This window comes from Oncorhynchus clarkii, unplaced genomic scaffold (assembly GCF_045791955.1).
Source record: "Oncorhynchus clarkii lewisi isolate Uvic-CL-2024 unplaced genomic scaffold, UVic_Ocla_1.0 unplaced_contig_1332_pilon_pilon, whole genome shotgun sequence".
NCBI classification, from domain to species: Eukaryota; Metazoa; Chordata; class Actinopteri; order Salmoniformes; family Salmonidae; genus Oncorhynchus; species Oncorhynchus clarkii.
Window position 1 is genome coordinate 32,501 of NW_027260919.1, and position 23,978 is coordinate 56,478.

At 41.8% G+C, this 23,978-nt stretch overlaps 1 protein-coding gene and 1 pseudogene across 1 annotated transcript in view; both read left to right on the plus strand.

Annotated features, from left to right (window-relative positions):
* LOC139402232 (myosin heavy chain, fast skeletal muscle-like) overlaps positions 1-18,040 on the plus strand; it is an 18,547-nt gene extending 507 nt beyond the window's left edge. The window contains exons 3-41 of the mRNA XM_071146333.1: positions 18-245; positions 1,620-1,766; positions 2,750-2,906; positions 3,218-3,245; positions 3,510-3,624; positions 3,722-3,814; positions 4,168-4,228; positions 4,371-4,469; positions 5,060-5,163; positions 5,339-5,477; positions 6,264-6,382; positions 6,547-6,696; positions 6,791-6,961; positions 7,123-7,426; positions 7,711-7,775; positions 7,869-7,956; positions 8,073-8,190; positions 8,306-8,429; positions 8,865-9,001; positions 9,476-9,731; positions 9,951-10,193; positions 10,531-10,707; positions 10,804-10,949; positions 11,129-11,219; positions 11,625-12,014; positions 12,136-12,262; positions 12,463-12,581; positions 12,785-12,981; positions 13,114-13,297; positions 13,434-13,599; positions 13,758-13,882; positions 14,041-14,349; positions 14,571-14,774; positions 14,926-15,051; positions 15,180-15,350; positions 16,703-16,807; positions 16,907-17,002; positions 17,371-17,502; positions 17,908-18,040. Coding sequence (XP_071002434.1) covers positions 30-245; positions 1,620-1,766; positions 2,750-2,906; positions 3,218-3,245; positions 3,510-3,624; positions 3,722-3,814; positions 4,168-4,228; positions 4,371-4,469; positions 5,060-5,163; positions 5,339-5,477; positions 6,264-6,382; positions 6,547-6,696; positions 6,791-6,961; positions 7,123-7,426; positions 7,711-7,775; positions 7,869-7,956; positions 8,073-8,190; positions 8,306-8,429; positions 8,865-9,001; positions 9,476-9,731; positions 9,951-10,193; positions 10,531-10,707; positions 10,804-10,949; positions 11,129-11,219; positions 11,625-12,014; positions 12,136-12,262; positions 12,463-12,581; positions 12,785-12,981; positions 13,114-13,297; positions 13,434-13,599; positions 13,758-13,882; positions 14,041-14,349; positions 14,571-14,774; positions 14,926-15,051; positions 15,180-15,350; positions 16,703-16,807; positions 16,907-17,002; positions 17,371-17,502; positions 17,908-17,928 — 5,820 coding nt within the window. The 5' untranslated portion in view covers positions 18-29 and the 3' untranslated portion in view covers positions 17,929-18,040. The remainder of the gene's footprint in view (positions 1-17; positions 246-1,619; positions 1,767-2,749; positions 2,907-3,217; positions 3,246-3,509; positions 3,625-3,721; positions 3,815-4,167; positions 4,229-4,370; positions 4,470-5,059; positions 5,164-5,338; positions 5,478-6,263; positions 6,383-6,546; positions 6,697-6,790; positions 6,962-7,122; positions 7,427-7,710; positions 7,776-7,868; positions 7,957-8,072; positions 8,191-8,305; positions 8,430-8,864; positions 9,002-9,475; positions 9,732-9,950; positions 10,194-10,530; positions 10,708-10,803; positions 10,950-11,128; positions 11,220-11,624; positions 12,015-12,135; positions 12,263-12,462; positions 12,582-12,784; positions 12,982-13,113; positions 13,298-13,433; positions 13,600-13,757; positions 13,883-14,040; positions 14,350-14,570; positions 14,775-14,925; positions 15,052-15,179; positions 15,351-16,702; positions 16,808-16,906; positions 17,003-17,370; positions 17,503-17,907) is intronic.
* A 1,707-nt stretch (positions 18,041-19,747) lies between these two features.
* LOC139402235 (zinc finger protein 436-like) lies at positions 19,748-23,388 on the plus strand (annotated as a pseudogene).
* Positions 23,389-23,978: the final 590 nt, after the last annotated feature.

The following is a 23,978-nucleotide window of genomic DNA, read 5'->3' on the forward strand; positions in this document are numbered from 1 at the left end:
TTTCATCTCTTTCCTAGTTATCCGTCACCATGAGTACGGACGCGGAGATGCAAATCTACGGCAAGGCTGCCATATACCTCCGTAAGCCTGAGAGGGAGAGGATTGAGGCACAAACCGCACCCTTTGATTCAAAGAACTCCTGCTACGTGACAGACAAGGCGGAGCTGTACCTTAAGGGTCTGGTCACTGCCAGGGCCGACGGGAAGTGTACTGTAACAGTCACAAAACCTGACGGCACTAAGGAGGTAAGCCTGATCTGAAAAGTATTCAAGTTTGTGCAATTACACTATTCCTTGAAAAATCATCTAAATTCTTAAAGAAAATGTCAACAACAAAAAAAGTTTAAAAAAAAGATACACATACATGCATGCACTCACTCTGTTTGCAATACTAGTGTTTAACATCATTTTTGAATGACTACCTCATCTCTGATTACCACACCTACAATAATCTGTAAGGTCCCTCAGTCAAGCAGTGAATTTGAAACACAGATTCAACCACTAAGACCGGGGAGGGTTTCCAGTGCCTTGCAAAGAAAGGCACCTACTGGTAGATGGGTAAAAACACAAAAACATTTTAATTACACTTTGGATGGTATATCAATACACTCAGTCACTACGAAGATACAGGCGCCCTTCCTAATTCAGTTGCCTAAGAGGAAGGAAATCACTCAGGGATTTCACCATGAAGCCAATGGTGACTTTAAAACAGTTACAGAGTTTAATGGCTGTGATAGGAGAAAACTGAGGATGGAGCAACAACATTATAACAATGCTGACCTAAATGAAAGAGCGAAAAGGAGAAATCTTATACAGAATAAAAAATATTCCAAAACATGCATCCTATTTTTGCAATAAGGCATTAAAAGTAAAACTCTAAAGAATGTGGCAAAGAAATTAACTTCATGTCCCGAAGACAAAGTGTTATGTTTGGAGCAAATCCAACACGACTGAGTTCCACTCTTCATATTTTCAGCAAGAAAATAACCTAAAACACAAGGCCAAATATACCGTGGAGTTGTTTACCAAGACGACATTGAATTGCCTAGTTACAGTTGACTTAAATTTGCTTGAAACTCGATGACATCTTGAAAATGGCTGTCTAGCAATGATCAACAACCAGCTTTACTTGACAGAGCTTGAAGAATATAAAAAATAATAATGCGCAATTATTGTACTAACCAGGTGTGTAAAGCTCTTGGAGACTTACCCAGAAAGACTCACAGCTGTAATCTCTGCCAAAGGTTATTCTAACATGTATTGACTCAGGTGTGTGAATACTTATGTAAATGAAATATTTCTGTATTTCATTATCATTTTAAAAAGATCTATTTAATAAATGTTGAATCCAGGCTGTAATACAACAAAATCTGGAATAAATGAAGGGCTATGAACACTTTGAAGCATTTACTTGCTTTATGAAGGCACTATGTAACTAACACATTTCTCATGTTGACTAGTCAAGAATCACCATGTATGTGTCAGTGGGTGATAACTAAGTAGTTGGATTAAATATGGATATATATATTTTTTAATGATGCAACTTGTATTTAATGAGCAAAAATCATTCAGTCATGTCCAGTTTGATCTGTGTGTAAACTAGATTTCTGACTGTTTCAGGAAGGAAAAGAGTTCAAAGATGCAGACATCTATGAGATGAACCCCCCTAAGTACGACAAGATTGAGGACATGGCCATGATGACCTACCTGAATGAAGCCTCTGTGTTGTATAACCTCAAAGAGCGTTATGCAGCATGGATGATCTATGTAAGAAACCTGCACATACATACAACCACATACATGAACATAAGAAATACATAAATACAGTACTACCCATACAGAGAAGTCTAAAAATATTGACACTCTTGATAAATATGAGCAAAAATGTATTCTAAAATGTTTTATGAGTTGGGAGGGATCTTAGACCACTCATCCATACAGAATCCTTCCTGATCCTTGACATTCTTATGGACTGCCCACTTGAATTCAAACCGCAGGTTTTCAATGGGTTTCAAGTCCCGAGACTGAGATGGCCTTTGCAAAATGTTGACTTTGTGGCCAATTTAATCATTGCAGATTTTCATGTGAACGTGGGTTTATTGTCCTGCTGGAAGATTAACTCGCGGTCAAGTTTCAGCCTCCTGGCAGAGGCAACGAGGTTTTCGGCTAAAATATCCCGGTACTTGATAATGTTCATGATACCATTGACCTTAACAAGGGCCCCAGGACCAGTGGAAGCAAAATAGCCCCATAACATCAAAGATCCACCACCGTATTTTACAGTAGGAATTGGGGTTCTTTTCTGCTTACGCATTCTAATTTCAGCACCAAACCCATCACCTGGTTGGCTTACCCAAAGAGCTCTATTTTCGTGTCATCCAACAAATGTAAACGGCTGGAGTTTACTAAAATGGAACTGACACTTGGATTTGAACCAGTGCTTTGGTCGGATGACATGAAAATAGACCTCTATAATTCTGACCCCGATCTCTTTGAGAGATAAAGATATTACTTGTTAAAAACAAAATACTTTTTTTCAAGCAATTGTATTAGTATAAAAATATATACTTTTGCAGCCTACAATATAGCTCGGTAAACTGACACCACTGTAATGAATGGTAGAAACCAAAACATATCAATACAGTAGACCCATATCAGTAAAACCAAAGAACACCCACATCCTCACATAAATCCAGGTAAAAGTCCATCTGACTTTACTAATACCCTAATTTAATTATGCTTTCATCCAGACCTACTCTGGGCTCTTCTGTGCCACGGTGAACCCCTACAAGTGGCTCCCCGTATACGACATGGAGGTTGTCAACGCCTACAGAGGGAAGAAGAGGATGGAGGCTCCACCCCATATCTTCTCCGTCTCTGACAACGCCTTTCAGTTCATGCTGATTGGTACGAGCTCTCATGGATGGATGGATGGATGGATGGATGGATGGATGGATGGATGGATGTCCATAAGGACATATGGATCTCAAAGTCAATTAAGTGCTTATGGATAGATTAATGGATGCATCAATGGAATATGCTTCAGAGAGGTATCTACTGTTTTCTAGTCTAGGTTCAAACAGTTTGCTGGGAATATCTGATTTCACTACCCTTGAATGGAAAATGTTCCAAATTGAAATTCATGATGATGCTATGAATACAATAATGTCCCCTGAATGTTGCTTGAGTATGATAAGTAATGTGTTTTTTGGTTCCAGATAAGGAGAACCAGTCCGTCCTGATTACGTAAGTTGTTTACTAAAATGTCACTTGAGAAAGTGTTTCTATTGTAATAAGTTGTGTCACTTGGTGTGATGAAATACATGACATTATGAATGGATTAGAGCATCAGGTTATGTGTAATAACGAGTCGATGAGAAGGATTATTTGTTAAAGACTTATGTCAGAACACAGGTTAACAGTGTATTTTTCTATGCTATTTCTTAGTGAAAGACAATCTGACACTCAAACATGTAACTAAAACCCCTCTTTCTCTGTCATATAAACCAGTGGAGAATCCGGTGCAGGAAAGACTGTCAACACCAAGCGTGTCATCCAGTACTTTGCCACCATTGCAGTGTCTGGTGGAGAGAAGAAGAAGGAAGTAGACCCAAGCAAAATGCAGGTAAGTTGTTCTTATGTTTGCCTTTTTAACACATTTCAAGCAATGAAGAAAAAATTACTTTACCAGTTTTTGAGCAACTTATGTTTGTCTCAATCAGGGGTCTCTTGAGGATCAGATCATTGCAGCTAACCCTCTGCTGGAGGCTTACGGTAATGCCAAGACAGTGAGGAACGACAACTCGTCTCGCTTTGTAAGTATGAAGGGCATACTGTGGAAGTTACCTTATATTGGAAAAATGTATCATTAGTTCCCTATAGTATACACTTTAAAATTTTACTTGATTTGCTGTAGTAATAAAAAAAAAAGATCAACCCCTACCAATTAAAAAAAATAATTGTTTGCAATCCATGTAATAATTCACATTTCCTGTTGCTGTAGGATTTTTCCCCCTGCTGTAGCAAACTGGATCCTACATCAAGATCCTATATCTGTATCAATAGATCCAACATCTGTCCAACAAACTGTAACATTTACAGGGGTCTATCAAAGAAAAATGTTAGATTCATTTGTTGACCTATTTCTAACCCCCATGCTCTACTGTAGGGTAAATTCATCAGGATTCACTTCCAAGGTGGTAAACTGGCTAAAGCTGACATTGAAACCTGTGAGTTGGTTTTGATTGTTTCTCAATGCCTTCCTAAATTCACACAGATCATTTTTAGGAGATCATATCATCAAATGTAATTTTATCCCATGTTCTCTTCTCTTTCTCTGTGTGTCATTCACTCATTCTCTTTCTCTCTCAGATCTGCTGGAGAAGTCCAGAGTGTCCTTCCAGCTGCCCGATGAGAGAGGCTACCACATCTTCTTCCAGATGATGACAGGCCACAAACCTGACATAGTTGGTACGACAAAGTAGAGGTCCAGAGAAAATGATTCCCACCCAGATTTTCCCCTAACCCTACCACTCCTCCTCTAACCCTATCATCCCTACCCCTCCTCCCATTACCCTACCACTCCTCCCCTAACCCTATCATCCCTACCACTCCTCCCATAACCCTACCATCCCTCCCCTAATTGGAGTTAACAAATGGACAACAATACTTAGGCTTCTACTTCCAGTTTATACGTACTATATACATTTTACATACACAATGTATTTTACAATAGTTGTCTTTTGTTTGTTATTTGTCCCTTCATCGCTTCATCTACCCTCAACCCCTCCACACTATAATCCACACTAATCATACTATTACAATGAGTACATCCAAGATAACAAGGCATCTAGACATTTGGAAGGTCTCTGCGAAATATCTATCAAGTAATACACTGTGATGCACTAGTCCACAAGTCTCAGTCTCCTCTTTATGCTATTCATTATATACTACATGTATCATTGAGTCCATCTATTGAGTCAAGGAGGGAGAGATAATGTAAAGTAGGAGAGCAGAATTCTAAGAGATTTAACTGACAAGCTGTTCTCCGTTGTCCACAGAATTGGCGCTCATCACCACCAACCCCTACGACTTCCCCATGTGTAGTCAGGGACAAATCACTGTGGCCAGCATCAATGACAATGACGAGCTGGATGCCACAGACGTGAGTCAAACAAAGGGTTAACCAAACTCTAGATAGGGAATGGCTAGGACCACCATACACACTGAATGTACTGTGCAATTCCAACTTGGTGGCAGCTGGGAATCTTCATGTATTTTATTTCACATACCAAACTACCATTCAGTTAATCTCTGTTGTACTTCCTCTTTAATGCCAGGATGCCATTACCATCCTGGGCTTCACTAATGAAGAGAAGCAGGCCATCTACAAGCTGACAGGAGCTGTATTGCACCATGGCAACTTGAAATTCAAGCAGAAGCAACGTGAGGAGCAGGCCGAGCCAGACGGCACAGAGGGTGAGTCCCACTCATAGATATACAATATGTAGAGCATTAGTCCCATTCCCAGAGATAGAAATATACTGAGTGTACAAAACATTAGGAACACCTTCCTAACATGGAGTTGCACCCCCTTTTGCCCTCAGAACAGCATACATTTGTCAGGGCCTGGACTCGAAAACGTGTCGAAAATGTTCCACAGGGGTGCTGGCCCATGCTGGCTCTAATGCTTCCCACAATTGTGTCAAGTTGGCTGGATGTCCTTTTGGTGGTGGCTCATTCTTTATACACACAGGAAAAACCCAGCAGCGTTGTGAAAAACCCAGCAGCGTTGCAGTTCTTGACACACTCAAATCGGTGCGCCTGGCACCTACTACCATACCCTGTTCAAAGGAACGTAAATATTTTGTCAGGCCCATTCAGCCTCTGAATGGCACACATACACAATCCATGTCTCAACAGTATCAAGGCTTAAAAATCATTCTTTAACCTTTTCTCCCCCCTTCATCTACACAGATTGAAGTGGAATTAACAGGTGACATCAACAAGTGATCCTAGCTTTCACCTGGTCAGTCTATGTCATGGAAAGAGCAGGTGTTCCTAATGTTTTGTACACCCAGTGTAGTCAGGCAGGAGTTATTTTTAAGACACAATTCCAACCTCCAGAAAATATTTGAAATGATGGATATGTGAGAAAACCTAAACCTAACCCACAAAAAAGATAGCCAAACTATTTTGTCAGTGTGAAATCAGAAACAAGTGATCTTGTGTCCCTGAGTCTGTTGTTGTTGGTTCTCTCTCCAGTGGCTGATAAAATTGGCTACCTGCTGGGCCTGAACTCAGCTGAGATGTTGAAGGCTCTGTGCTACCCCAGAGTGAAGGTCGGCAACGAGTATGTGACCAAGGGACAGACTGTGCCTCAGGTAAGTCAGCCAAACACAGCATCTACCATTTTCTGAGCACCATAATTATTTTGGGGATGAGTGCATAGCTAAAAAAAAATAATGTATCTTGTTTTTCCCTTATGCTCTTATCACAAGACATGGTCAATATCTCACATATTAATTTGAGATATTATAATTTGCAGGTTAATAACTCAGTCAGTGCTCTGGCCAAGTCCATCTATGAGAGGATGTTCTTGTGGATGGTCATCCGTATCAATGAGATGTTGGACACCAAGCAGCCAAGGCAGTTCTATATCGGTGTGCTCGACATTGCCGGGTTTGAGATCTTTGATGTGAGTATGAGACCAGAACAAGACAATTAGATGTGATTGAGATGGATTACAAACTTGTATGATGAAATGATCCCTTTTAAAATTCCATCAACAGTATAACAGCATGGAGCAGCTGTGCATCAACTTCACCAATGAGAAACTGCAACAGTTTTTCAACCACACCATGTTTGTCCTGGAGCAAGAGGAGTACAAGAAAGAGGGAATCGTCTGGGCCTTCATTGACTTCGGCATGGACTTGGCTGCCTGCATTGAGCTTATTGAGAAGGTAAGATGTCTGTGAGGATTATAATGGTACAACGTATCTGACTGTTGAGAACTCAATGTTTCCTAAATGAATGTAATCCGCAAATAGAATGTTTGCAAAAGGAATAAATGTGATCCTAAATGGAAATATCACTAATTTGATATACATCTCCTTTCGTAAAGCCATTGGGCATCTTCTCCATCCTTGAAGAGGAGTGCATGTTCCCCAAGTCTTCAGACACTACCTTCAAGGACAAGCTGTACTCCCAGCATCTTGGCAAAACAAAGGCGTTTGAGAAGCCCAAGCCTGCCAAAGGCAAGGCAGAGGCCCACTTCTCCCTGGTGCACTACGCCGGAACTGTGGACTACAACATCACTGGCTGGCTGGAGAAGAACAAGGACCCCCTGAACGACTCAGTTTGTCAACTGTACGGGAAGTCCTCAGTCAAACTTTTGGCTGCCCTGTATCCTGCTGCCCCACCTGAGGGTAAGACTAGCATCATGTCACAATATTGAATTTAAAGCACTTGTTACAACCAAATGTTCTTTAAAGTCTTTGAATGTATCACACTTTCTCCGGGTTTATTACTGGGTTAATTTACTCATACAATAGGTGTTATTCTACACAATCTGATTGGCAGCATTTGCCTCTAGATAAGTGTGAAGTTAACCAGAGATTCTCTGGTTTATAATTAGTGTGCTTGCTGAAGACAAGACCACTCTAGGAAATGTACTTTTCTAGTTATCTTTAACTTTCCCCCATTTTAACAGATACAACCAAGAAAGGAGGCAAGAAGAAGGGTGGTTCCATGCAGACTGTGTCCTCCCAGTTCAGGGTGAGCTTTTGCAATGTGCATATTTAGTCCTTCAAAAGGTGCATTGATTATCATAAATGATGTCTGAGAAAATGGTTTGTAACCCTCTTACAGGAGAACTTACATAAGCTGATGACCAACTTGAGGAGCACTCATCCTCACTTTGTGCGCTGCCTGATCCCCAACGAGTCAAAGACTCCAGGTACAAGAAATATTGAGTTAAATATGTCATCTTATCAGTATAATATCAGTAACCTTAACGATCCCAATCTATAACCTGTTTATTAGTATTAAAAGAGACTTGTTTTGATTTACCAGGTCTGATGGAGAACTTCCTGGTTATCCACCAGCTCAGGTGTAATGGTGTACTGGAGGGTATCAGGATCTGCAGAAAGGGCTTCCCCAGCAGAATCATCTATGCTGATTTCAAGCAGAGGTACACAAACATAAATGCACACATGCTCACAGATCTGCTCCAAGGATAAGCTTACCTTTTACGTAATATAACCAACCTACAACTGCACATATGTAAATAATCTATCTTTATTCAGGTACAAAGTACTGAATGCCAGCGTCATCCCTGAGGGCCAGTTCATGGACAACAAGAAGGCTTCTGAGAAGCTGCTTGGGTCCATTGATGTCAATCACGAGGATTATAAGTTTGGACACACCAAGGTCAGTCAAATACCCCCCAGCAAAATCTGACAACAAAACACAGCTTGAATAATAATTTAAACCCATACCATATAAAATCTCTCTAGTTGATCTATGCATCCTTATGTTCTTTCTTCTTCATTTAACTAATGGAAAAGGTGGAAAAACATTGTACTGTTTTTCTTCAAAGTCATACATCACAAGTATAGAAGTGAATCTAAACTCATTATCATGTGCATTGTGATAGAGTGGTATGGCTGCAGTTATCTGCATCTGTGTACATTATTAATCTACAACTGTACAATGTCTAACAACTTAGAAACAACCTCTCACATGGTTTGGTTGCAACCATTGCAGAGTTAATGTTGTTTAAATCAATCTAGTGGTGTTGTTCCCCTCTTTTGATTCAACCCTTTCTATCTGTGGTTCCATTGACCATGTTAACCTGTGTCTCAGGTGTTCTTCAAAGCCGGTCTGCTGGGTGTCCTGGAGGAGATGAGAGATGAGAAGCTGGCCACTCTGGTCGGCATGGTCCAGGCTCTCAGCCGTGGATTCCTCATGAGGAGAGAGTTTAGCAAGATGATGGAGAGGAGGTGAGGAATAGTAGACATCTTGGCAAAGCTTTCTGTCAACCACCTGTATCTAATGCATTATGATTACATACTGTATATGCTGTGAGTTGTTCAGAATGAGAAGGTACATCTTATAATGGTCAACTAAAGCTTTTGGGTTCATTAATTTAGTCCAGAAATGGATGTAGCAACTAAGGATTCTAGCTTAATAGTTGGAGTTTGGGATTTGGCTGTTCAATTGTCATTTACATTTGTGATATTTACGTTTTCATTCTTGAAGAATATAAAATGTCTCATGAGCTTAGAATGCACGACCTGTCAGATTTTGCATCTAGAGCACTGTCTATGAATTTAAGAGGGGTTACATTTCCCTAGCCCCATTCCTCAACTGTAAACAAACAGTGGCAGGTGGTTCTGTTTTGTTGTTCATCTAATCCCAGAATGTAGCTTTAAGCATGTCACTCACCATGCCACTCCATCCTTTCTGTCGACCAGAGAATCAATTTACTCCATCCAGTACAACATCCGCTCATTCATGAATGTCAAAACCTGGCCATGGATGAAGTTGTACTTCAAGATCAAGCCCCTGCTGCAGAGCGCTGAGACTGAGAAGGAGCTGGCCAACATGAAGGAGAACTATGAGAAGATGAAGACAGATCTGGCCAAGGCTCTGGCCACAAAGAAGCAAATGGAGGAGAAGTTGGTGGCCCTGACGCAGGAGAAGAACGACCTGGCGCTCCAAGTCGCGTCTGTGAGTGACCCGGGCACATTTGCATACATATGAACACACATTTGCATACTCATACATATGAACACACATTTGCATACACATTCATATGAACACACATTTGTATTTCCCATGTTATATATCTCTTGAATTTCTATTGATTTGCTCTGACCTCTTTGAGTAACATGTATACTTGGATACAAAGTGAGGCCTCTGATTTGGTTTCTGCTGTTCTGAAACCAGGAAGGAGAGAGTCTGAACGATGCTGAGGAAAGGTGTGAGGGGCTCATCAAGAGCAAGATCCAGCTGGAGGCCAAACTCAAAGAGACGACCGAGAGGCTGGAGGATGAGGAGGAGATCAATGCTGAGTTGACTGCAAAGAAGAGGAAGCTGGAGGATGAGTGCTCTGAGCTGAAGAAGGACATTGATGACCTGGAGCTCACCCTGGCCAAAGTGGAGAAGGAGAAGCACGCCACTGAAAACAAGGTCTTGTGTCTTACCATAGACAGTCTAACCAAACAATAATCCAATCAACTCAAAACGTAGCTTAACAGAAATGGAATTCAAGTTGTATTGTGGGTGCAGGAAAAATGAACACACAATAGTAGAATTTCAGTTGTGGGGTACATTCATTGTATGTTCTGCTCCCCCTCATTTATGACTTCCATTCAGTACACTGGCGTGGTGAACACTGCCATCGAGTGTTGAATCTATAGTACAGTAATTGTTGAGGCATTTCTAATCTAAATTAATTGAAGGCAATATATAACAAACTAAATCTCCCCTTTATGGTGAAGTATAATTATGTTGTGGCAATTTACAGGTTAAAAACCTGACAGAGGAGATGGCGTCTATGGATGAGAGTGTTGCCAAGCTGACCAAGGAGAAGAAAGCCCTCCAAGAGGCCCACCAGCAGACACTGGATGACCTGCAGGCAGAGGAGGACAAAGTCAACACTCTGACCAAGGCCAAGACCAAGCTGGAACAGCAAGTGGACGACGTGAGTGGAGTTTGACAGTTTGGCCATGATAGTATGTAAGATGATATTATCTTCAGTTGTTTAGATTTTAACAATATATGTGTTTTTATCTTCTAGCTTGAGGGTTCTCTGGAGCAAGAGAAGAAGCTCCGTATGGACCTTGAGAGAGCCAAGAGAAAGCTGGAGGGAGATCTGAAACTGGCCCAGGAGTCCATAATGGACCTGGAGAATGACAAGCAGCAAGCTGATGAGAAAATCAAGAAGTAAACACAAACAAATGACTACAGTATTAGCTGCTATAATGGTTGTTTTTGACTAATTCTTGTAATTATTAATTAGCATTTACATGTGATTCTTAAAAGCCAAGTGAATGGTATAATACTCTCCCTTTACACTATCAAAGCAAAACCAACTCTGCAATCAACGTGTTTGTGTTTCTTAGGAAGGAGTTTGAGACCACCCAGCTCCTCAGCAAGATTGAGGATGAGCAGTCTCTGGGAGCTCAGCTGCAGAAGAAGATCAAGGAACTCCAGGTACAGTACAGGATATAAGCTCCAGTACAGAAAAGCACAGACTTGAACCATTTCCTTTAAAAAAAATTACACTTTTTCTGTCAGCAGACAGTTTTCCAGGTGGCTTCTGATGGCTCAGTAGGTTGGAAGATGGTGTTTCTTGTTGGTGCTTCTTACCATCCCCACTCAGCCCTCAATGACAATATCCATGTTAAAATGGCTTATATCCATCTAGAGTCCACTGTCTAACTTCTTACCTTTGAGGGTTTGGCTCTTGCATGGGACACGGTCTACTGAATATATTAGTGTAACTGGCTTCGTATTAAACACATTTATACAAAATATACATACTATTATTACTTTGTGAGGTTCAATTGTTTCAACTGTATTGTAGTGTTCATCCCCCTGCTCCTGCCCCTGTTCTAGGCCCGTATTGAGGAGCTGGAGGAGGAAATTGAGGCTGAGCGTGCTGCCAGGGCTAAGGTTGAGAAGCAGAGGGCCGATCTCTCCAGGGAACTTGAGGAGATCAGCGAGAGGCTGGAGGAGGCCGGAGGCGCCACTGCTGCTCAGATTGAGATGAACAAGAAGCGTGAGGCTGAGTTCCAGAAGCTGCGTCGTGATCTCGAAGAGTCCACCCTGCAGCATGAGGCCACAGCCGCCGCTCTGCGCAAGAAGCAGGCCGACAGTGTGGCTGAGCTCGGGGAGCAGATCGACAACCTGCAGCGCGTCAAGCAGAAGCTGGAGAAGGAGAAGAGCGAGTACAAGATGGAGATTGATGACCTCTCCAGCAACATGGAGGCCGTCGCCAAGGCTAAGGTGAGTAGTGATGTTTTGATCAAGCAGTGTTGAGGAGGGTCAACTACATTACCATTCAAGTGACCTGAAGTTGACAGGAGTCACATATATAACGTAATGATGGAACATGTTTCACTAACAGGGCAATCTGGAGAAGATGTGCCGTACTCTTGAGGACCAGCTGAGTGAGCTCAAGACTAAGAATGATGAGAATGTTCGCCAGATCAACGACATCAGCGGACAGAGGGCCAGACTCCTGACAGAAAATGGTACCAACAACAATGAACAACAAGCCAATGCTTTCCTTCAGTAGAACACAACATGTATTAGGGGCTATATCCACATAGTCCACTCCACATACGTTGTGAACAGTACAGTAGAAACTAACATTGCCCTATGATACCTCAAAATACATTTCAATCTTAGAGAACAGAGACCCTATTTACAAAATGTCCCTCTGTCCCTGCAGGTGAGTTTGGCCGCCAGCTGGAGGAGAAGGAAGCCCTGGTGTCTCAGCTGACCAGAGGAAAACAGGCCTTCACCCAGCAGGTGGAGGAGCTGAAGAGGGCGACTGAGGAGGAGGTCAAGGTAAGGGACCCAAGATGGACTCCACCGTCCACAGAGTTTAGAGCTATATCTTCATATGACTACACCACCCTCTCTCTCCACCCTCAGAGACTTCTACTGTCTCACCAACCCCAGAGACTCCTACTGTCTCTCCACCCTCAGAGACTTCAACCATAATTTGTTTGACTATCTCACTAATCTCTCCTTGTCTTTCATTCTCACAGGCTAAAAATGCACTGGCACACGGTGTTCAGTCTGCCCGCCATGACTGTGACCTCCTGAGGGAGCAGTTTGAGGAGGAGCAGGAGGCCAAGGCAGAGCTGCAACGCGGCATGTCCAAGGCCAACAGTGAGGTGGCTCAGTGGAGGACTAAGTATGAAACTGATGCCATCCAGCGCACAGAGGAGCTGGAGGAGGCCAAGTGAGTCGCACGCAACAGAAAAACTCAGATATGGTGTGGATGGTGAGGGTGGCAGGGGGCTCTGACAAAATGTTACATCAATATGTATTGTAACATATCTCTCACATTAAAACAACCTCTGTTGTCCAACAGGAAGAAGCTGGCCCAGCGTCTGCAGGAGGCTGAGGAGACCATTGAGGCGACCAACTCCAAGTGCGCCTCCCTGGAGAAGACCAAGCAGAGGCTGCAGGGAGAGGTGGAGGACCTCATGATTGATGTTGAGAGAGCCAACGCATTGGCCGCCAACCTCGACAAGAAGCAGAGGAACTTTGACAAGGTGAAAATGAATAAACCTCACCATAGGCTGATATTTACTGTCTGCTATATGATCAATTATAGTATAATTGTAGCATATTTATAATTCAAAACTCTTCATCAATGACTTCCAATGAAAATCCCATGGATTCTCCTAGGTTCTGGCAGAGTGGAAGCAGAAGTATGAGGAGGGCCAGGCTGAGCTGGAAGGAGCTCAGAAGGAGGCTCGCTCTATGAGCACTGAACTCTTCAAGATGAAGAACTCCTACGAGGAGGCTCTGGATCATCTGGAGACTCTGAAGAGAGAGAACAAGAACCTGCAACGTGAGCATTTGACAGCAATTCTATTTGGCTCATGTTTCATTAGCAATATTAATTGCTGTTAATAAATTCACTGTTATTATGATTCAATGTCAACTTCAGTGCATTGGCGATATCCACTGAAAATCTCCCAAGTCTAAACTGCTCCTGTGTGTGTGCAGAGGAGATCTCTGACCTGACTGAGCAGATCGGAGAGACTGGCAAGAGCATCCATGAGCTGGAGAAGGCCAAGAAGACCGTGGAGACAGAGAAGTCTGAGATCCAGACCGCTCTGGAGGAGGCTGAGGTACAAACTACAGCTGTTTGATGGGAAAGCAGTGTTAACTAACCAATGCCAGCTAGAGTGAAATGCTCTCTGTATTGGTGTTATTGTAGTCATATATATTTCATTCCTACATCCAAATGTATTGAACACAATTGGCCTGACTGCCTCTGTTTGTCCAGGGAACACTGGAGCACGAGGAATCCAAGATTCTGCGTGTGCAGCTGGAGCTGAACCAGATCAAGGGAGAGGTGGACAGGAAGATCGCTGAGAAGGACGAGGAGATGGAGCAGATCAAGAGGAACAGTCAGAGGGTGGTTGACTCCATGCAGAGCACCCTGGACTCTGAGGTCAGGAGCAGGAATGATGCCCTGAGGGTGAAGAAGAAGATGGAGGGAGACCTGAACGAGATGGAGATCCAGCTGAGCCACTCCAACAGGCAGGCCGCTGAGGCCCAGAAACAGCTGAGGAATGTCCAGGGACAGCTCAAGGTAAAGGGACTGGGACATCAGGCTCAAACACCTGAACATGGAGAGGGATTTGTTTGTGAATCCGTAGAAAATAACAGAACAAAGGACTTGAATAGAGTGGTTTATGTACTAAAGGTAGCGATACTGGGGAAATTCTTACCAATGAATATTTCTATCACTGATCGATCCTTTCACCCGTACTTCCACAAGTCCTAATGAACGTATGTCATTGTGAACCCCAGGATGCCCAATTGCACCTTGATGACGCTGTCCGCGCTGCAGAAGACATGAAGGAGCAGGCCGCCATGGTGGAGCGTAGAAACGGTCTGATGGTGGCTGAAATCGAGGAGCTGAGAGTTGCTCTGGAGCAGACAGAGAGAGGCCGCAAAGTGGCTGAGACTGAGCTGGTAGACGCCAGCGAGCGTGTTGGACTGCTGCACTCCCAGGTATGGGTCAAAAGCCATTTCTAATGAAACTCAACCAAGCATACTATTTGAACCCACCTGGAATTTGACAGTGCTTGCCTTAGATTTTCATAATTTCAGTCTTGTCTTGCAAGTTCTCTTGAGAGTCAAACAAATCGTCTTCCTCCTTCAGAACACCAGCCTTCTGAACACCAAGAAGAAGCTGGAGACTGACCTGGTGCAGGTGCAGGGAGAGGTGGACGACATCGTCCAGGAGGCCAGGAATGCAGAGGAGAAGGCCAAGAAGGCAATCACTGACGTGAGTCCTTGAATTACATCAACTTAATTTGTCCCCGAGTGCCAATGGTAGCAGGGCTGGATAAGAACCACAAAGATCTCAGAGGGACGTTATGATTGGTGCGTAAATTAAACAAACTACTATTCTAGGCGGCCATGATGTCTGAGGAGCTGAAGAAGGAGCAGGACACCAGCTCTCACCTGGAGAGGATGAAGAAGAACCTGGAGGTCACAGTCAAGGACCTGCAGCACCGCCTGGATGAGGCTGAGAATCTGGCCATGAAGGGAGGCAAGAAGCAGCTCCAGAAACTGGAGTCCAGGGTGAGATACCTGCAGGGTGGATTAGGGTGGATTGAAAGACTGATTGCTGGAAATGTATTTGATCATGTAAAAATACACAGGAGCATTGTTTAATGATTTGCTCTCACAATAACCCACCTACATCAGGGGTTCCCAAACTTCTTTGCATCGGGGACCACCCCTTTTGTGGTAGCGTATACATCAGGGACCCCCTTCATAATATCAGAACACAACTCCTACTTTAAAGTGCATCAAAAATAGCATCCACGCAGATTTACTATGACTTCTGCAGTGCATGACTGGACTAATCTAGTCCCCCTTGTTTGCATCTGAGAAAAAATGTTGCAGTTTTAAAGCTTAAATTACTGTGGATTTATGATCACAACAAAAACAATTATAATAATTGTACACTTATTTAGTGGAGTTGATCCAAGACCTTTAAATAAAAAGGTATTGGATCAAGACTTCTTCTAATCTGCCATTTCGATCATATTAATAATAATAATTCACAATAAATATCAACACAGAATATAATATACATTCATCGAATTAATGTCATAGTAATAATTTATCTCTCTATTGTAACGTCTCATTCAACAACCGTTGCTAGGCAAGCTAGCGTTGCTATGCGGGGCTACCAGCTAGCAGGCTAATGGCTGAATTAGCTTTTAGGCTAGCGGACTTTAATAAGTTCGTAAAACCTGAAAATACAACAGAATATCTCAACAAACATATGTACATACTTCAGAAACTTTGCCGTCTTGAATATGGTGTTTTTCCACTCGCTTACTTTCAAAATAAAGACATTAAAATGTATTTATGTCGGTGCTTCTGTCTTGCTGTTGGCTCACTTGGCAAACTACTCTCAACTGCCATGGCGCGAGCTCCATAATAGAAGCAATGTCACAACATTAAAACATACGAGTGGCGGCCTCTAGTTGCCATACTGGTACTGCACCATACACCACAAAACGCATGACAAAATGGTTAAAAGTCATATTTCAAAAACAAGAAGAATTGAGTTGTGAGCCTCCCAGACCTGTTGTTTAATCTAAGAGTTAATAACATAAATTGTGGATGAATAATATTACATTGTACTGTATTGCACCCTCTGAACATTTTCCAAAGATCCCGGGCTGTTTAATCTGTTCTTGCTAGAAATATTCATAAACAAATTGAAATGTAAATTCCACTTTGAGAACCACTGACCTAGATAATGAAAAGTTGCTGTTATAATTACAGAGTACATAGGAAAAGATAACAATTGTGCCTCCTTGACTGGGTAGAAGATTCTACCGTTTTACAAATAGTTGTTAGGTCTGATTTGATTTCACCACCTCAAACAAATGCCTAAATGTATTTGTTCCACAAAGGTGCGTGAGCTTGAGACTGAGGTGGAGGCTGAGCAGAGAAGAGGTGCAGATGCAGTCAAGGGAGTCCGCAAGTATGAGCGCAGAGTCAAGGAGCTCACTTACCAGGTAAGAGATAGAGAAAGTGCCTTCTTCACACACTTGACACTAACACAGAGAGGTTTGTGTATAAAACTATACTGACAGTGATTTGATCTTCTCCCACAGACTGAGGAGGATAAGAAGAACGTTAACAGACTTCAGGACCTGGTAGATAAGCTGCAGATGAAAGTGAAGGCCTACAAGAGGCATTCTGAGGAGGCGGTGAGTCACAGACTTAGTCAAATACTCTGAAAGCATACAATGGAAAATGTTTTTTCCCCCTACAAAACGTAATGTGCTGAAGTAAAGTAAATGCTGAAGAAATTATGCGCATTTGTGAGTGCCTCTTATGTGTTACCAACTTAAAGGAGATTGAATATGAATTTGCTGGTCTAGTGATCGTGCTGGAGGCAGCGGTTTGTTCTCGTTCTGCCACTCACTTTCTCTGCAGTATCATATATCTCCCTGTATACATTGCTATCCTAAATCTGCCAATATTTGTTTTGTTGAAAATATTATTTTTATTTGCTACCTGAAGCTTCAAACTTTAAATGCTGATGTTCTGCTCTCCCTCTCTTTTCCTCACCCAGGAGGAAGCAGCAAACCAGCACATGTCTAAGTTCAGGAAGGTTCAGCATGAGCTGGAGGAGGCTGAGGAGCGTGCTGACATCGCTGAGACTCAGGTCAACAAGCTCAGAGCCAAGACCCGTGACTCGGGAAAGGTACAGAACTGCTGCTAAACCTGTACCTGACTCATGTTCAGATATGACCACATCAACACCACCTATGATTCAGTCTTCTCAGAGGTCAATACTGACCTTTTACACACAACTGTATTGAAGATCCATATGAAGAACATTTCAGGAAGGGCAACAACAACAAAAAATATTATATAGGACTTATAGTATATATATACAGTACTTCAAAATTGAAAATCCAAGCTGAGCACTGAGCATTAAATGCTTGATACATATATTTATCATGTTCATTATTATTACTGATCCATTATATTCTATCCATATATTTATCATGTTCATTATTATTACTTGATCCATTATATTCTATCCATATATTTATCATGTTCATTATTATTACTGATCCATTATATTATTTCTTTATTCTTACAGGGAAAAGAAGTTGCTGAATAAACAAGACCAAAGTATTGAAGATCAAAGTCTTACCATTTTCCTGTGTTGCATAAAATATGATTTTCATGGTGAAATGTTGAGCATTGATTAAAAACATGTGGATCTACATACACTTCCTTTGTGACTGTGGATTTATTACTCAACAAACAGCTTTTTCATACCATAAAAATATTGTACTTTAATTAAAGGAGCAATCTGGGATTCCAACATCAACAAAGTGTTTTCCCCAACAAAGCGGTCCCTTTTTATGGTAAACAGATGAGGGATGAGGCTGGAGAAATGTAACCACTCTCACAATTCATACTGAGCTATGGATCACAGGGACGGACCTTCCAAACATCAGCATGATCATTTAAACTATGGATCACAGGGACTGACCTTCCAAACATCAGCATGATCATTTAAACTATGGATCACAGGGACTGACCTTCCAAACATCAGCATGATCATTTAAACTATGGATCACAGGGACGGACCTTCCAAACATCAGCATGATCATTTAAACTATGGACCACAGGGACTGACCTTCCAAACATCAGCATGATCATTTAAACTATGGACAGGTCCAAATGTAAATGTTTCAGAAAGAAAAAGACATGAGACATATGTATGCATAACCATGGTAGCAATAACCATGGTAGCAATTGAAAGGGAAAAATTTGTAGATTGTTGGGAAATTCTCAGAACAAAGTTCCTAGGAAACAACCAACCTTATTTTCGTATATGAATGTTATCACATATTATGCAAATATTAATGTATTGTAAAAAAGATGACTTTAAACATACATGGTAATCGAGCATCTGACCAAATTATGTGAGACTTTAGTTCTGGGTTCAATTGACATTATGCCCACATAAATGGGGAAAGAAATGAGGAATGTGATATTGATTTATCATTAGACAATTTGCATTATCCAATAGATTTTCGGCAGATATAGACTTCCATAACAATTAGCGTTCCCCTACTGTCCTCAAGTGTGAACATTTTGGTAATACACATTCTAAACACAGTAATACACATTCTAAACACAGTAATACACATTCTAAACACAGTAATACACCTTTTAAACACAGTAATACACATTCTAAAAGCAGTAATACACCTTCTAAACACAGTAATACACCTTCTAAACACAGTAATACACATTCTAAACACAGTAATACACCTTTTAAACACAGTAATACACCTTCTAAACACAGTAATACACCTTCTAAACACAGTAATACACATTCTAAACACAGTAATACACCTTCTAAACACAGTAATACACATTCTAAACACAGTAATACACCTTCTAAACACAGTAATAGACCTTCTAAACACAGTAATATACCTTTTAAACACAGTAATAGACCTTCTAAACACAGTAATAGACCTTTTAAACACAGTAATAGACCTTCTAAACACAGTAATAGACCTTCTAAACACAGTAATAGACCTTCTAAACACAGTAATACACTGTAGAGAGGAAGAGGCAAAGCGAGAGGTTTTACTCTCTCCAAAATCTGTCCAAAATGTGTTTCTATGGGTTCATTTTGGACCTAAACTTTCCCGCCTTTTGGACAACGACTCGCACTGTTATGACGGAGACATGAGCATCTCGTTATTATATATAGCTATCTAGCTATATAGCTAACTCCAACCTTGCGGGGATATACTGGATACATTGACTCCCCACCCCGCATGTGTTAAATTTGCCAAACTAACAAGAAGTCGTAGTTTTCATCCCATCCAGCAGGTGGCGGTAATACACCATTGTTTTATATATTCCGCCCTTAAAGAAGAAGAAGAACGCATCCGGAAGTTTACATCCTTGGTTTTTAACCTTGCGTGTTCTTACTCAGTCAAACAACTGTCGGTAAAGACTTTTAGCCACAACGTTTGAAGGTGAGTTTGTGATATGTTGAACTAATTATGAGCGCGCCTAAAGCATGACTTCCATTGACAATCGTCGGTGATAGAGCAAATGGTGTAATAACGGGTACCGAGGGCCAATAACGTAGCTATCTACTGTTAGCGTTAGCTACGGAGCTTGTTCTCTTACTAGCAGGCTGGACACATAACATTTTTAACAACGCTTTTTTCTGATAAAAACTAGTTCATTGCATCCGCCGTGGAGCCCAGTTTAATAATGTGACCATATTTCCTAACTACTTGCTGTCAATTTGAAGTAATCACGAAAAAAACAGGCCTTATTGTAGGGACATTTTCACCCTGCCAGCTCCTATTAGTTCTATTGAGCACCGTGGCACCAACTCGCCTTCAGAACGTTCTATTCCTAGCTTATTGTTCCACGTCACAATGCCTGCTTCGCTATCGTTGGCAATGATACATGCTCACATTGTTTACATTTGAACTATAAACAACAACAAAAATACTCATGGAAATCTGAGGTCGGCAGGTTTTTTAATTTAATTTTTATTTTTTTACCTTTATTTAACCAGGCAAGTCAGTTAAGAACAAATTCTTATTTTCAATGACGGCCCAGGAACACTGTTCAGGGGCAGAACGACAGATTTGTACCTTGTCAGCTCGGGGGTTTGAACTTGCAACTTTCCGGTTACTTGTCCAACGCTCTAACCACTAGGCTACGTTGGACTAGAGCGTTGGATTAGTAACCAAAAGGATCGAATCCCTAAATAAAATAAATGCAATTATGTAAGTCTGGGCAGCGAGCTTGTTTGTCATCGATCACTAGACCAGAAATATTTCTCCATTTTCATTTTTCCCTACTTTCTCATTACGCAGACATAAGCACAGTTGACACCATCGAGGTGCGGATATTTACTTTCTACACAAGTTGTTTTTTCCCCAAGTTTCATCTGAGGAACAGATTGTAGTGGTAAAATAAAAAGGATACAGTTTTTTTTTTGCCATTTAGGCTAAATTGAATTCTAAGCATCACTCCAGTCAAAACAGGCTCTGCGAACATTCGATTCCATTAATTTGCTATGGGCTCACGCTGGTGGTCTAGCTTAGCCAACGTTCTTTTGCTGTTTTTCAGCCTTGGGTGAATTTTGACTCATTCTATTGTCCAGCCTATTACTAGCTGAGAGGCGAAACATATACAGTACAACCATCTTTTTTAGTAGCTATTTAGCTAACTCAAGTTGAGGCTACCTGGTAGAACCCATGCAGTCTGATTTCACCTCAGAGAAAATACCAGATATATACGGAACGAAAACAATTGGCTAGGTGTCTCTGGTTAGTTAGCAAGCCAACTCTACCTGTGATGAGAAACGTGGAAGCTAGTTACCTAGCTAGCTCGCTATCTGTGACCTTAGAAAATCAGTGTTTGGAATGTAACTTGACTTAGCAGAGTGAAAATCACCCTCCACTGTATCTGCTGCTTTTTACTAAACCATCTGCAGATCCACCTACCTACTAGCCTACCATGGCTGAACCCAAGTCTATGGAGTCCCCAGGTTCTGGCTGTGGTGTTCCAGCACAGAGAAGCTCACAGCAGGGTCCAGAGATGGTGTCAGTGAAGCTGGAGGACTGCAGTCAACCACTGGAAGTCAATGTGATTGTGATAGGGGAAGAGAGAGAACTTAAAGTAGAAGATCAGAAGGTAGAAGTTAAAGAAGAAGAAGAAAATGTGGTGGAGGAAAAGAGAGCAGTCAAAGAGGAGGAGATGGATGTTAAAGAGGACCATAAGGAGATAGAGATTAAACAGGAGGTGGAGGAGAAGAGAGCAGTCAAAGAGGAGGAGATGGATGTTAAAGAGGACCATAAGGAGATAGAGATTAAACAGGAGGTGGAGGAGAAGAGAGCAGTCAAAGAGGAGGAGATGGATGTTAAAGAGGACCATAAGGAGATAGAGATTAAACAGGAGGTGGAGGAGAAGAGAGCGGTCAAAGAGGAGGAGATGGATGTTAAAGAGGACCATAAGGAGATAGAGATTAAACAGGAGGTGGAGGAGAAGAGAGCGGTCAAAGAGGAAGAGATGGAGATTGAAAAGGAACACAAGGATACAGAAGTCAAAGAAGAGCTGGAGGAGAACGCAGTCATCAAGGAGATGGAGGAGAGAGGTGTGAAAGAGGATGAGGAGACAGAAGTCAAAAAGGAGACAGGACTAGAAGAAGAGGAGGAGAGAGAAGTCAAAGAAGAAGAGGAGAACAGGGACGTGTCTGATCCAGACCTAGAGGAAGAGGAGGCAGCATTAGATAGTATTACTGACCCAGGTACATCAACAAGACTATTAAATCCCCTCCAATGTTCTGTTCATGATTCTAACCCGTTATCTGTCCATATTCCCACAGGAGAGAAAAAGGCCTTAACCCCATATCTGTTCATATTCCCACAGGAGAGATCTCCAACCCAGGTTCAGACAGTGAGCCCAGTTCCACAGCATCAGGAAAGCATCAACAACACGAACAGAGGAACTCAAGACAGAAACATCACCACTGCATGGACTGCTTCACTAGTTTCTATGAGCCAGAGGAGTTGAGAAGGCACACTTGTAGGCCCCACCCCTGCTCAGATTGCAGAGGCACTTCCATGTGTCCAACTCACCTCATACCACGCAAAAAGACTATCAAAAGAAAGAAGACTTACCCCTGTGGTCAATGTGGGAAGAGTTTTCAGGCACCAAGCAAACTAAAGAAACACCAGATAACTCACACAGGAGAGAAGCCTTTCCACTGCTCTGTATGTGGGAAGAGTTTTCCTCTTTCACAGACCTTAAATAGACACCAGCTGATCCACAAAGGAGAGAAGCCTATCCACTGCTCCCAATGTGGGAAGGGCTTTAAGCGACCTGATTCCCTGAAAAATCATCTTAGAATACACACGGGAGAAAAGCCTTTCCACTGCTCTCACTGTGGGAAAAGTTTCAGTCATTCAAACTACTTAAAGACACACCAGCGAACTCACACCGGAGAGAAGCCTTACCACTGCTCCCAGTGTGGGAAGCGTTTCAATCAGTCTTCAGATCTAAAGATACACCAGCAAACTCACACAGGAGAGAAGCCTCACAAATGTTTTCAGTGTGGAAAGAGTTTTAGTCATTCAAGCTACTTAAAGACACACCAGCGAACTCACACAGGAGAGAAGCCTTACCACTGCCTTCAGTGTGGGAAGAGTTTCAATCAGTCTTCAGATCTAAAGACACACCAGCGAACTCATACAGGAGAGAAGCCTTATCACTGCTCCCAGTGTGAAAAGAGTTTCAGTCAGTTTTCAAGTCTGAAGACACACCAGCTAACTCACACAGAAAATAGGTCATACCACTGCTCCCATTGTGGAAAGGGTTTCAGTCTGTTGCACCACCTAAATAGACACCAGCAAACTCACAAAGGAGAAAAAAACTCACCAATGCTCTCAATGTAGGGAAAAGTTTCAGTCAGTCATCAAATCTGAAGACACACCAGTTAAAGTATCACAGCCCTGACACCACACAGAGTTATCTTGCTTTAGAAGAAAGTCAACTTCAAACCACAGAAGTAAAACACATGTAAACACATATTATGTTAAAGGAGCAGAGCAGTTTTAATAAAGTTAAAAGTAACTTAAAAGTATATATATATTTGCCTGGATTTTCAGCCTATTCGGGTGGGATAGAGTATTTGCCCCAGAGCATGACATCACAATCTGATCTGACCAATCATCTTTTATTTGCATATGTATCCTCATATATTGAAGAGGTTTGTGGGGTAGGCTCTAGTGCAGGGTTCCCCAACTGGCTGCCCACGGGTGGTTTTGATTGGACCCCCAAGTTTTCTGGTCAAAAAAATATAATAATGTATCATTTTTTATTGTAGGAGATTAGACTTTAAAACACCAGCCAATCAGCTCCAAGTGATTTGAATTTTGAAAATCTGTTCCCACGCTTAAGATACATTTGTATATGATCACATATATATATGTAAGCAAGATTTGAAATTATGTTTTAATAAAATTGTTATCGGTTTGGGCTTCCTGTATTCAATTTGTTCTGGCCCCATGACCATCCTCCCGAGAAAAAAATATCTGAATCTCGATGATGATCCATCCCTGTTCTAGAGTCTATAGGCGATCCTATCCACCAATCAGGGCTGTGTATGTAAAT